At 42.2% G+C, this 14,802-nt stretch overlaps 1 protein-coding gene across 1 annotated transcript in view; it reads right to left on the bottom strand.

The window, feature by feature from the left end:
* Nucleotides 1-10,725, bottom strand: part of RASGRP1 (RAS guanyl releasing protein 1) — a 93,004-nt gene extending 82,279 nt beyond the window's left edge. The window contains exon 1 of the mRNA XM_061611503.1: nucleotides 10,588-10,725. Coding sequence (XP_061467487.1) covers nucleotides 10,588-10,622 — 35 coding nt within the window. The 5' untranslated portion in view covers nucleotides 10,623-10,725. The remainder of the gene's footprint in view (nucleotides 1-10,587) is intronic.
* Between the last annotated feature and the right edge of the window lie 4,077 nt (nucleotides 10,726-14,802).

Below are 14,802 nucleotides of genomic sequence, written 5' to 3'. Positions count from 1 at the left end.
TAATATTTCTCCCTCCAATTTCCACACCTCCTTCATCTTGGTCCAATCCCACTTTCCGTATGATATGGTCTGCATACAGATTAAACAAGTACAGTAATAAAATATACCCCTGTCTCTTTGACTCTTTAGCTATCAGTAATTTTGCAACAGCCAATACATTACCATTTTTTAATTTTCATAATGCCATTCAACTGTTTTCCCAGATAATTGGCTTACAAAAAATAATTCCCTCTCCTGCTCCTTAACAAAAAAACTTTAAATATCCTCACAAAACAGTACAAAAATTCACAGATCAAAATAATGTGATTAAGCTGATTTCCATACCATTCCTGTTATAGGCCTTAAAATATACTTCTCCTCCATAGGTGTGTTACATTAAAAAAAAAATTAAAATTATATGTGTAAAAGCCATTTTAAGTGTTCCTTCCCTTTTTCATAGTTTAAAATAGCCAGAGAAATAAGGCAAGACTATACAGATAGGCTATGCTTGACATTTATGTTCAAAGGAGACTCGAAAGTGCAAGAGCATGAGCAGAGCACATGGAGCAGGAGCACAGAAAGCTGACTTACACTGAGTCAGACTATTGGCCCATCTAGTTCACTACTGTCCACACTGACTGGCAGCAGAGATTCAGACAGGGTCTATCCTAGCTATACTTGGAAATGCCAGGACTGAACCTGGGACTTTCTGTGTATGAAACAGATGCTGTAACAGTGAACTGCAGCCCTTCTCCTGAGAAAGACAAAGAAAATTCTCTAAAAAAAATTGGATTCACTAAGGGCAAGTTCAGCCTCAAGCTCTATAATGAACTCAAATACAGATCCTCACTTTCCCTTCAAATGAACGGCTAACAGTAACTTCTGCAGGAAATATAAGGAAAAGATGGGCTCCTGCCAGGAGGAACGGCGGGATATAAATAAAATAATAAATAAATAAACAAACAAACAAATAAAATAATGCGTACTACTTAGAACACTGTTGCGGTGGGGGGCAAAATCTTTTGCCTTTTTGAGCAGTACCCCAAAGGAATCATGGATGTTTGTTTCTAGACTTGTAAAACTGTAGGATCATCCTACATTTTGAAAACTTGAGCTGCCAAGACTAACACCTATAACAACAGCAACAACTCTGTAGTGACCTAAGCCTGTTACAGTAAGGACAGTAGTTATTAGAAGCCTCTTTCTTCCCAATAGTTTTGTACCACCCAAATTTAACTAAAAACAACAACAATCCTTCATATTTGACTATACTCAAAGTACAATTTGGACAGTCTTCTTGACAAATTGCTGAGAGAAGAACGGATTGTACAGTATGTATTCCACATAGTAGCAGTCCCAGCCTCTGGTCTGAAGGCACACATGGCCAGCTTCCTGCTGAAGCTAAGCAGGGTCAGGTCTGGTCAGTGCCTGGATGGGAGACTGCCTGGGAACCATATGTAAGCCGCCTTGGGTACCATGAAAAAAGAATGGCGGGGTATAAATGAAATAAATAATAGTGTGAGATGTATATTCTGTCAGTGCAAGGATTTTTCCTTGCGCAACATAACGTTCTCCCCCTCTTCTCCCTCCACATGTCCCCTAAATCTGTTCTCAGGGTTCCCCCAACCCCACAGATCAAGTCTGGGGAAGGCACGGGGCAAAATCCTCTTGCACTATTTGAAGTCATCCCACTAGTGAAAAAATTTAATTAAATACCACCCAATGTTTTCTTCAGAACTTTTAAAGAACTGTCAGGTGAATACCATCCCACACTGGTGACCTGTTATTTTTAAGTCTGTTAACTAAGGGTCAAACTAAATGTTCCTTTAAATACATCTTTGAACTTGGGATTTCCATGTTCTTATTGGTTTCCCCAAAGCAGATCAGGACCACAGCACAGGTAAAGTGGGAGTTAATCTTTTTCTTTTTGCCATTTTCCCACTGAAAATCAACACTAGAGGCTATTTGCTGCCATTAGCAATGCTGCACATCAGTACTTCCTGGCTCCATGTTCTTGTCAAAGTATACTGTCCAGGCAAAGTCAGAAGGAGCAAGTCACATCCTACTCCTCTACAGTTCCAGGTGGCAAACCGAGGGAAGCAATGGTGGCAGTTCCGGCTCAGGTTCCCTCATTCCATTTTAGCCTTGGCTGCTGGGAGAAGGTACCAACAAGCAGGCAAAAGATTTTCTTATTCACAGGCCAAGGGAAATTATGGAAAATATTCCGACTTAAGAGCCACTTCAGCCATTGATTTCCAGAGTTGCGGCAAAAGCAAAGAGTCTTGTGGCACAGACTAAAAAAATTATTATGGAATAAGTTTTCATAGACTATAGCCCACCCTCACCAGATATTTACTTACATCAGACATATGGTCTGATGGCACATGAGGCCAGCACCCTAAGCAGAGTCAGCTCTGGTCAGTGCCTGGATGGGAGACTGCCTGGGAACCATATGTAAGGCGCCTTGGGTTTCTATCATGAAAAGAAAGGCAGGGTATAAATGTAATAAATAAATAAATCCACTTCATCAGCTACTGAGGTTTTGATCTTACAGTATATTGGCCAACTACTAAGAGTTTTACATTAATTTTATTTTTCTTTTGATGCTGTTAGCCACTGTTAGCTGCTATTGGGGAAGAAGGGGAAGGTTAAAACAATAAATATCTTGATGTGCTACTAACACTGTCTCATGCTGTGTTTCTGTCCTCACATCTTTAGAAACAAGGTAAGTAGGAAATCTCTGTGCTGACTACATCCATTACCTCCAGAGAAATCCTGAGGTTTCTCTATGTGCTCACATGTTGCATATATGAAAGTTTATATTTCAAATTTGGTACAGCACTGTGATATTTGTTACAGTACATTACACTGCAGAATATACACCAAGTGGTATTGAACCATGAACTACTGAAACAAAACATACACAAACCCTTAATCACATAGTACCAGGACCAAACTAACCATAAGCTTCCTCTGTCACACAATAGAGGGAAGAGGCTGACAGAAATTACATCCCAGTCAGACTGCAGACCACTAAGTCACTTCAATTGCTCTTGGACATGAATTAAATGCTGAAAAGTTTTGGGATCAGTTTCAGCTGATGTGGCCTGATGATGTGGACAAGGTGCTTGCGATCCAGTGTGTGGATCCAGGGTGTGGTCAATGAGTCATTGCAGGAGGAGTGGTTCCAGCCGCCTTGAAAGAGGCAGTGATCCGACCACTCCTGAAAAAGCCCACCACAGACCCACTGGTTTGTGACAATTACCGCCCGGTTGCAAATACCTCCTTTTTAGGGAAGGTCATTTAGAGGGTTGTGGAGCAGCAATTGCAAGTACTCTTGGATGAAACAGATTATCTTGACCCATTCCAGACTGGGTTTAGGCCTGGTTATGGAACAGAATCGGCCTTGGCTGCCATAATGGATTACCTTTATTGGGAAAAGGACAGGGGGAGTGCGACCCTGTTACTCTTACTTGATCTCTTGGTGGCTTTTGATACCATTGACCATGGTATCCTTCTTGGCCAACTTGATGAGATGGGTTTTGGAGGCACTGTTTTAGAGTGGTTCCGATCCTATTTCCAGGGTCATATTCAGAGGATAGCATTGGATGATTGTCTTTCGGCCCCCTGGCAGTTGTGCTGTGGGGTGCCACAGGGTACAATCTTGTCCCCAATGCTGTTTAACATCTATATGAAGCCCTTGGGAGCGGTCCTCAGGAGATTTGGAGCAAGGTGTCAGCACTACGTTGATGATACCCAGCCCTAGTTTTCTGTAACATCTGAATCGGGAGAGGCCATGCAAGCTCTGGACCGCTGCCTGGACTTGGTGGTGGGCAAGATGAGGGCCAATAAACTGACTCTGAATCCTAGCAAGACAGAGGCGCTGTCGGTTGGTGGTTCTGGCTACCTATTAGCTACCAGGTAAGTTCAAGATTCTAGTTTTGGTGTACAAAGCCCTATACAGCTTGGGACCAGGATACCTGAAAGATCATCTTATACCCAGTCTATCATTGCGCTCTGAAGGTGAGGGCCTTCTGCAGATACTATCTTATCAGGAGGTCTGTTCCGCACAACGTAGGAAACAGACCTTTAGTGTAGTGTCACCTATCCTTTGGAATTCCCTCCTCTTAAATATTAGACAGGTGCCATCTCTGTTATCTTGTCGGCGCCTACTGAAGACTGTCCTCTTTCAACAAGCCTTTTAAGTAGAGAACTTATCCCAGTCTGCATCTATGTTGGAATTACTTTTTAATATGTTTTTAAAGCTTTTTTAAAAGATGTTTTTAAAGCTTTTTAAAAATGTTTTAAAAGATGTTTTATTTTAATATGTTTTTAAGGATGTTTTGTTTTTAATATATTTTAAAGTCTGTTTTTATGTTGTTTTAAAGTGTTTTTAGTGTTTCTGTTTGCCGCCCTGGGCTCCTACTGGGAGGACGGGAGGGATATAAATATAATAAATAAATAAATAAATATGTAGGGACAACAAAATAAAATTGACAAAGTATGAATACACTTCTGAATGCTCTGTATCCAAAATTCCAGCTTAGAAAGACTCTGCCCCTGGAGGAAGTGTGTCATCAGACCTTGTGAACATGCTCCTGTTTTGGGCTATAAAGCCACAAACACCACCAGAGGTTCTAACAGGAGCACAAGAGGTCAGGGACAATTTCATCTGCCCTGGCTTTTTAATATAGCTGAGAACAGCTGACCCTTGGAAGGCCTGCCTGAAACATCAAGCCTGATCAGTGGTTGAAATTTCCTACCCATCATCCTGGAGAAAATGTGTCACTGGGGCCTCACGAGCATGCTCTAGGCTGAACTATATAGCCACAAACAGCAGAAGAGGCAAGGGTCCCTCAGCATGACTTGAGAGTAGAAGGAACTGCCTCTCCTTTGTTTGTCTCTGTATTAACCTGCGGTGAGACAGTAGGTTTGATAAGAGGGGACTCTGGGAGATTATTACTTTTTTTTATCCTGTACTTTTATTGTATGAATGGGTTGTGACTCATTCTTCTCTTGGTTTCTGCTGGTTCTGGGACAGGTATATCTGAACATACTGGCTGCTAGAGTGGATATATAAATGTGTATTTTTGGCTAAAGCATGGGTTGTTGTATTAATGACTTTTGCGTTGATTATTAACTGAATTGGTGTTTTATTAAATACTGAACTGAAGGTCTGTTTATAAGTTTATTGTAGTATTTTACTGTTAGATCATGTTTCATCCTGAATACCTACTGTATTTGAGATGTGTTTGTATGTACTGCTTTGGGCTTCCTTTGAAGAGAAAAGCGGGATACAAATAAATGATTAAAAATCCTCTATTATGCTATATGGCTCTGGATGGTGATCCATTTATTGAGGTAACTTTCAGCAATACATTACTCTGGTACATCAGCAGAAGCACTATACACATATCCATAACACACATTTTTAAGTGTGAGTGTTTTGTGAAATGTTCTTAACATTCAGAGTGTCCTTTATAATGAGCTGATGATCAGACATTCCACATTGTACATAGGTGACCACAAATCTGAAGACTGGCTCCTGGCATACCTGACTATAAGCCTTTCTAAATGTCTAGATTCTTTTAGTATCTCACAAAGACTATTCTCACACAGCACTAAACCATACCTTTCAGCCTTTTTGGTGCTGTGTGTGCCACATGTGAACTATATTAAAAATGACACAGAATGCAGACATTGAATCTATATTCTCATCAATGCAGGTTTGACATTCATATTGCAGACAAATTTAAGAAAAAGCTACTAAAGCTCAAGATATGATGGTATATAGTAGTGACAACACCTGCCATCTCCAAAAATGGAGAATTACATTTTTGTATGTTTGTTGATGTTCTTCTTACTTTGCTTCTTTCCTGTGTTACTACTGTTTCTACAAAGAATCTAACCTAGAAAATTATATTTCTCTCCTTATTCATCCTAGAAATCTGTGTCAAATTTATTTTTATTAATGTCAAAGCCTTTATATTGGTCAATGTCATATGATGGTGAAGATAGCCTTTTGTGTTTCAAACTGGAGGTTATCCTGTATTTCCATTTTGGGTGCATTAACAGTTGAATCTGAAACTGCAGTTTGATGTAAAATCAGACTCATTACAATTATGTTGCTACTTAAGCAATGACTCTAGCTGTTGGAAAAAAACAAACTTTGCCTGCCTAAGATGCATGTGTTCAGCCTGCAGAGCGCAGTGATCGACTGGGTATATAAGGGGTAAGACTCCTTCAGGTATCCTGGTCCCAAGCTGTATAGGGCTTTGTACACCAAAACTAGAACCTTGAACTTGGCCCGGTAGCAAATGGGCAGCCAGTTCAATTTTTTCAGCAGCGGGGTGACATGTTGGCAATATCCTGCCCCAGTGAGCGGTCTCGCCGCCGCATTTTGCACCGGCTTCAGCTTCCGGACCAACCTCAAGGGCAGCCCCACATAGAGTGCATTACAGTAATCCAACCTGCAGGTTACCAGTGCGTGGATAACAGTGGTCAGGCTATCCCGGTCCAGAAACAGCCGCATCTGTCTTACCAGCCAAAAGCTAGGTCTCCTGCTGCCCAATTTCCCTGCTTTTTAAAGTCTGATAGAAATATCTGTTGGCTAAAGGTACGTTCTTAAACTGCAGAGGTTTTTTGCATATTAGTGAATTTATTTGCTTTTTAATCTGGGAGGTAAGAAATGAGATCCTGTGTAAGTTTGCTGAAAATGGATTGATCATTTGCATGCTTATTGAGTTCAATGGGATTTACTCCTCTGCAATCACGCTTACGATAGGTGAAACTGACCATGGGGAGGTGGAGAGGGGAGGAGGAGGAAGGCCAGCAGTAGGGAAGGAAGAGCGGGAGGAGGAAGGACAGAGGGGAGGAAGGGGATAGGAGCAGGCAGGATAGGGAGGGCAGATTTGATCATTTGCATGCTTATTGAGTTGAAGAGGGCGGGACAGAGGGACGGAGGGAGGGCTGGAGTGGGCTGGGGAGGAGGAAGAAGGAAGAGGGGAGTGAAGAAGGGAGGAGGAAAGGAAAGGAGAGGGGAAGGGCAGGTCTGATCATTTGCATGCTTATTCAGTTCAATGGGATTTACTCCCGTGCAATCATGCTTAGAATAGGTAAAACTGACCATGGTGGGCAGGGCTGGCCCCAGGCATGCCAAGGCCCTTGGGCATCAGCTTGCCCCAGGCCCCGGCATGTGCACATGTGTGTGCGTACGTGCGGAGCCCCCCATGCCCCCACCTACCTGTCTCTGCTCCCCTTCCCCCCACACCCCCCACCTACCTGTCTCCACTTCCCCTGCCCCTGGAGCTACAGGGGCCCCTGAGGGGCCCCTCTGCTCTCCTTTAGAGATCTGTGGCAACAGCTGCAAATCGCAGGGCAGGAGCTTCCACCTGCCCACCATTCCTTCACCCCACCTACCTGTCTCCTGTCTTTTAGCATTGCCATTAACCAAGATGGCAGACACAGTTTCCCTAAGGGGATGAAGCCCCTGCCACTATCTTGGTTGATGGCACGCATGCGTGCTACACACGCACATCTCTGCCATCAACCAAGATAGCGGCAGGGGCTTCAGCACCTTAGGGAGACCTCAGCCACCATCTTCATTAAGGGCAATGCTAAAAGTCAGGAGACAGGTAGGTGGGGCGAGGGAATGGTGGGCAGGTGGAAGCCCCTCAGAGGCCCCTATAGGAGCCCCTGTAGCTCCAGGGGCCCTTGGGCCAGTGCTCCACCTGGCCGCCCTTTAGAACCAGCCCTGTAGGGAACAGAGAACTGGGAAAATGGGGCTTAGGAGACAGAAATGAAGCAGGAGAAAGACTTACTGAATTCTGTGAAGCCAATGATTTGAGCATTTTTTGAGCAACCAATAAGACAACTGTACATGTGGACATCACCAGATGGCCAGTATAGAAATCAAATTGATTATATAATTGACAACAGAAGATGGAGAAGTTCCATAAGTTCTGCAAAAACAAGACCAGGAGCAGACTGTGGTACAGATCATGAACTGGTCATATCGAAAATCAGAGTAAAGCTAAAGAAGAACAACAAAGCAATCATAATGCCAAAATACAATTTAAATAACATCCCAGAAGAATATAAAGATCAAATAAGGAACAGATTTGAGGCTTTAAACTTAGTTGACAGAGAACCAGAAGAATTGTGGACTGAAGTCAGAGACGTTATCAGGGAACAATGCAAAAAGACAATACCTCTAGTTAAAGAGAGAAAGACTTGGATGACTGATGAAACTCTTAAAATGGTTAAAGAGAGAAGGAAAGCAAAAGCAAAAGGAGATAGAAACATGGTCTGAACCCTAAATGCAACAATACAGAGACTAATACGTAGAGACAAAGAAAACTATTACAATAATTATTGTATAGAAATAGAAGAAAACAAAATGGGAAGAATGAGCCGTATTCCAAAAGATTAGAGAAATGAAAGGGAAATTTAAACCATGAGTAGGGATGTTGAATAATCAACAGGGGAACACACTGACTCACTGAGATGAAATAAAAGGAAGATGGAAGCAATACACTGAAGAACTCTATAAAAGAGATGACAGGATTCATCCACTGAGGAACTGTATGATTAAGAACCAGAAAGTTTAGAATGTGAGGTAAAAGCTGCTCTTAAAATACTTGGAAGAAACAAATCACCAGGAACAGATGGCATACCAATACAGTTGCTACAAGCTACTGAAACTGAATCTGTCCAAAGTTTGACAAAAATGTGTCAAGAAATATGGAAAACTAAACAATGGCCCACAGACTGGAAGCGTTCAATATATATTCCAATTCCAAACAAAGGGGATCCCAGGGAATGCAGTAATTATCAAACTATTGCCTTAATATCCCATGCAAGTAAAGTAATGCTCAAGATTCTACAACAAAAGCTATTACCATATATGGAGCAAGAAATGCCAGATCTCCAAGCTGGATTTAGAAAGGAAAGAGGCACCAGAGATCATATTGCACGCATACGTTGGATAATGGAACGGAGCAAGGAATTTCAGAAGAAAATCACCCTGTGCTTTATAGATTACAGCAAAGCTTTTGACTGTGTAGGTCATGAAAAGCTATGGAATGCTTTAAAAGAAATGGGGGTGCTACTGCATCTGATTGTCCTGATGTGCAACCTATACTCTGGACAAGAGGCTACTGTAAGGACAGAATATGGAGAAACCAATTGGTTCCCAATAGGAAAGGGTGTGAGACGAGGTGTATTTTATCACCCTATTTGCTTAATCTGTACTCAGAACATATATGGAAAGCGGGACTGGATCAGGATGAAGAAGGTGTGAAAATTGGAGGGAGAAATATCAATAATTTAAGATATGCAGACGATACCATACTATTAGCAGAAACCAGCAATGATTTGAAACGAATGCTGATGAAAGTTAAAGAGGAAAGCACAAAAGCAGGACTACAGCTGAATGTCAAGATGACTAAATTAATGACAACAGAAGATTTATGTAACTTTAAAGTTGACAATGAGGACATTGAACTTGTCAAGGATTATCAATACCTTGGCACAGTCATTAACCAAAATGGAGACTATAGTCAAGAAATCAGAAGAAGGCTAGGACTGGGAAGGACAGCTATGAGAGAACTAGAAAAGGTCCTCAAATGCAAAGATGTATCACTGAACACTAAAGTCAGGATCATTCAGACCATGGTATTCCCGATTTCTATGTATGGATACGAAAGTTGAACAGTAAAAAAGGTGGATAAGAGAAAAATCAACTCATTGGAAATGTGGTGTTGGAGGAGAGCTTTGCGCATACCATTGACTGCAAAAAAGAGAAATAATTGGGTGTTAGAACAAATTAAACCAGAACTGTCACTAGAAGCTAAAATGATGAAACTGAGGTTATCCTACTTTGGACACATAATGAGAAGACATGATTCACTAGAAAAGACAATAATGCTGGGGAAAACTGAAGGGAGTAGAAAAAGAGGAAGGCCAAACAAGAGATGGATTGATTCCATAAAGGAAGCCACAGACATGAACTTACAAGATCTGAACAGAGTGGTTCATGACAGCTGATCTTGGAGGTCGCTGATTCATAGGGTTGCCATAAGTCGCAGTTGACTTGGAGGCACATAACAACAACATAGTATACAGCCACTCTCATGGCTATATAATTACCTACTTACTTGTCAGCTCCATATTTATTACTGAAAGCCATAGTGAGCCCATGATTTAAGTTTCTTGATGCTGTGCGCTCATTTAGGCAGATTAAAGAAGGAATCTTATACAGAATCAGTTGGTTCTTCTTTTACTCTTTATCTGAATGGGGTTTTAAAACTACACTCAGCCCACTCACTCCAATCGATTTAGATGCAATTGAGGAAGGCGGAGACAGGCTTTTTCCCTCTCTTCTCCCCCCCCCCTTTACTTTGTGCCTTTGCCCCCCACAGCAGAAAAGGGTCAAAGCTCCCCGCCCCTTGCCAACCTCGGTCATTTCCTCGGTCTGAACATGCCCGACGGGAAAACAAAAACGGATAGCCAAGAAACAGACGAGGCTTGCGCTGACCCCTGAAGGAAAGGGGAGAGACGGGAAGCAACGTGATGCGGGCGGCAGGGGGACATTATACGAAAACTTACTGGATCGGGCTTCTCCTGCTCTCTAAGGTGTCCATGTTGGCGCCGACCTCAGCGCTGCTGCTGGGTCGACTTTAGGGTCTCGCAGGACGCGGGACGCGGCGCGCAGAGACCTCAGCGCTGACTTGCTGCTGGCGCATTTCTGCCTATCTCCGTCGGCGCCCTCGTGCCGTCTGTCCCTGGGAAAGTCGAACTTTGCGTTCCCCCCCAAGCAAAGCCGAAAGTACTAAAGAGTCGCGGGGGCGGAGCCCACGCTTTTTTGTAGCGAGGAAGTGGTGCGCTCCGGCCAGAGCGAGTTTCTCGAGGTCGCCTTGCGCGCGCGACCTTATTGCTAGGGCTGCTCAAACCAGTCCCCCGCCCCTGCGGCCCGTTTTTGTGGTAGCAATTGGCTTCTAGGGGACTGGTAAACCCTCTGCATTTCGAAAGTGGCTTCGGAGCAGAAAGGGTTAACAGAGAAAGTTCACCCCATGGGGAGGAAGGAGCTGTGCCTGCTGAATTTCTGCCGGTCGCGTAGTTGTTACCGAGCCACTGTCAGAGAAGGTGGCAAAAGCCGCGAGTGTCCCGCAGTGTGGTCCTGTCAACGTTTGCACTGATTTTATTGGGATTTAATCGGGCTGTAGGCTCAGCCTGCCAAGTCCAGATCTCTCTCACGGACAGAACAGACCATGCGCTTTCCTGAAGAGTGGCCTCATTGGCAGGCTTATGTATATAAGATTTTTCTCAGGTAAATGGTTTGAGGGACTGAAATCTGACTTTCACATGTCTTTCTTTCCAAAGGCCGATAGTGAGAGTTGTGTAGCTCCTTCAGTTTGTACACTTGTGGGATTGATAATGATGATGTTGGCACAGGGGAGATCTGCATCACTATGCAGGTCACTAATCCCTTTAAAAAAATAATCTTGTGGCTCCTTAAAGACTAACCAATTTATCGTTCCCTAAGATTTTGTGGACTAGCATCTATATCATCAGATCCATGGAGTGTTATCCAGAGTTCATAGGTGTCTCATCTATAGTGTAGTGATAAATCCAGAAATGCAGGGTCCCATCATAACAGTTACAGCCACTACCCCTTCTAAGAGTATGCAGCCTTCTAAGATCATAGAATAATCTGGCCAGGTTTAAAAACTGCTTTCTGCTACTCTGTCGCTGTCACCATTTGACTGTCCTTTCTCACTGTCAGAGATATTTGTTGAATTACTGAAATTAGTGTCTACATGTTTATCTCCTGCTGCAACCAAACTGCTTTATGATGTAGATGGGATGCTATCATCAGGATTCACTGTTTCTTCTTCTGCAATTACAGAATTCTCACTCTCCACAACTTTGCTTTTTGAAGTAGGAACTCTGATTGGCTCCAGTCAACAGGAAACGATAAGGAGGCATGTTAGAATACTATTCTCAGTGGCTAACATACTCCTCTTTCATGCTGATTGGCTCATAGGATGCTGAAGACATAGGGATTCTACTGGGACCTGGCTCCCCAAAAAGTAAGGGGTCTAAGATCTCCTAAGACCCTGGACAACTAAAACTCGGGTCTTTGTGTATAGGTGGGACCAAAAGCAAAAATCACATTTTGACAATTCTGTGTAGTAAGCAGAATTTGCAATAGCAATAATTGGTGATGACAGAATCATCCCGTTTTTGTTTTGTTCATTTAACTGAATTAACTGATTCACAACACATATCTTCCCAGTTTTGCTGTCACAGCTGTTGTGAATAGTCATTCCAAGAAGTACAGGCTATACTTTTTGCTTTTCATTGCCATTTGTCCCCATTTTCTCCCTCCTCTCTATGCTCATATGTGTCTATCAGCTGAGGATAATACTTCATAATCTGATAAAAATGATTATTTTATTCTTCCATGAAATCTTGTGTTGCAGTAAGTATTCAAGGTGCTATAAGACTCTTGTTTCTGCTTTGACAGATTAACATAGATACTTCTCTGGGAATTGTTACCAAAGAAAAAATAAGTTCTCTCCATTCCCTCCCCCTACCCACAATATGAAAATGGCAAGAGCATCAGATAGCACCTAATGATGAAACACTTGAGTCTGCAGCTCAATGACAGAGCAGACGTCATTTTTCTTATTACAGAAAGTCTGGTTTGGGGGGAAGTGTGTTTTAGTCCCAATAAACTATAATTTCGCAACTTGAATTTGCCGCACTGTGACTGAATAAATCCCACCCAAAAATTGCAACAGGTTAGAAGGAAATAGTGTGGATAGTACTGAATGAGATAGACCTGTAGTCTGCCTTGGTATAAGGTAGTTGCCTGTGTTCACCACTACACATAACTTCAAGTGAGAACCTCCTGCAGATACCATCTCATCAAAGAAGCTAAAATGATGAAACTGAGGTTATCATACTTTGGACACATAATGAGAAGACATGATTCATTAGAAAAGATAATAACGCTGGGGAAAACAGAAGGGAGTAGAAAAAGAGGAAGGCCAAACAAGAGATGGATTGATTCCATAAAGGAAACCAAGGACCTGAACTTACAAGGTCTGAACAGGGTGGTTCATGACAGATGCTCTTGGAGGTCGCTGATTCATAGGGTCGCCATAAGTAGCAGTCGACTTGGAAGCACATAAAAATAACGACAAAGAGAGGGTGTTGAATCCCGGGGAGGAGCAGAGCAAAGGGATTATGCGGCCATCTTGTGATAATTGAGATCTGTTTCACCAGCAGCATTTTAATTCACTGAAAGCTTCACTTCACTGAAAGAGAAAGACGTATATGTTGAAGTGAAATCTAAAGCTACCTTACCTACCAACATTTTAAAACCTCAGAGGTATATTTGTCTCAGCAAACTAAAAATTCCCCACTTCCTGTCTTATTGAGCACCCCTTGTGTGACAGAGATGTTGACTTGGATCACATTGTACATTAAACATAAAACTATAAATATGTTTCCTACTGCCATAATGCTGAACAGTAGATTTAAATTATTTTCTGTTTATGTTTTGTCATGCTATGGTTGTCAGGGATTGTGGGGTTTTCAGTGGTTCGTCCTGTTTCCCTCTCTGCACATTTCACTGCTATTATTTTTGACAGCTTCCTCTCATAAAGAAATAGAGCTTCAGTTTCAAGCGATAACTTTGGAGCCAGAAATTTAGAATCAAACCAAATCAGAGACAATGATAGTACAAATCAGGTAGTTTAAGACCTGATTTGAGATGGATGTGGACGCTGTGGACAAAAGTGCCAAATTTTTCCTACATACTACCCATTGCTGTAGCTTTCCATTTCTGATACAAGCCACTTCTTCCAGATACATCATGGTGGCCATCTAGAAAATTCATGTAAAAACCTATATCTACCAATAACTCGGCTTCTAAGCCACTTCAGATCACAGTCTTTTTGTCTAAATATACATTTTCTGGGTCAAGGAACACAACTATAACATTTAGAAATGCAGCAGTTTTTTTTTATTAACACAAAAATTAAACTACATAAAAGTTGCAAGAGCAAAATAAGGTGGAATACTGTTACTGTAACAATATCACTGACAGCCAGTGTGATGTACTGGTTAAGATGTTGGACTACGACCTGGGATACCAGGGTTCAAATCCTCACATAGCCATGAAGCTCACTGGGTGACCTTGGACCAGTCACTGCTTCTCAGCCTCATGAAAACCCTATTCATAGGGTCGCCATAAGTCGGAATCAACTTGAAAAGGCAGTCCATTTCATTTTTTTCAACATAATCACTGAAAATACTGCTATAACTATATCAACTGTACACTTGATGTTCCACACAGGAACCCATGACTGGCTGACCACATCGAGATTCCAGCCCAACCTTCTGGATTTGTTTTATGATGTGTGGAACAAATACCTGATCAGCATACTCATCAAATGTCACAATGTTGGTAGTGGGGAGCAAGTGCACAACAGAAGCTTCATCAAGAAGCTTCATGTCAATGGAATCAGGAAGATCATTCTGGGCGTCCTGGCCAGAATGTTCAGCAGATCAGATTTCTTTCCTAAGCGCAATTTAACACCATCAGATAGTGAGTGGGGAAAAGGATGGTCCTCAAGTCTGAATAATGTACTCATGTCACTCACCTCGTGGTGAATCAAGATGTACAGGTGAGTGAACAGGGAAACATTTCTCTTAAGGAGATCTTTCCCCATTTTTTTGTCTTGGCTTCTGGCCATGGATAATTTAAAAGAAGAAGGGCATTCTTCTAAATTGGTTTATGAATGGAGAGTG

Source organism: Rhineura floridana, chromosome 2 (genome assembly GCF_030035675.1).
Source record: "Rhineura floridana isolate rRhiFlo1 chromosome 2, rRhiFlo1.hap2, whole genome shotgun sequence".
Taxonomy (NCBI): domain Eukaryota; kingdom Metazoa; phylum Chordata; class Lepidosauria; order Squamata; family Rhineuridae; genus Rhineura; species Rhineura floridana.
Note: the sequence above shows the minus strand (reverse complement) of the source record. Positions and strands in the feature narration are given on the sequence as shown.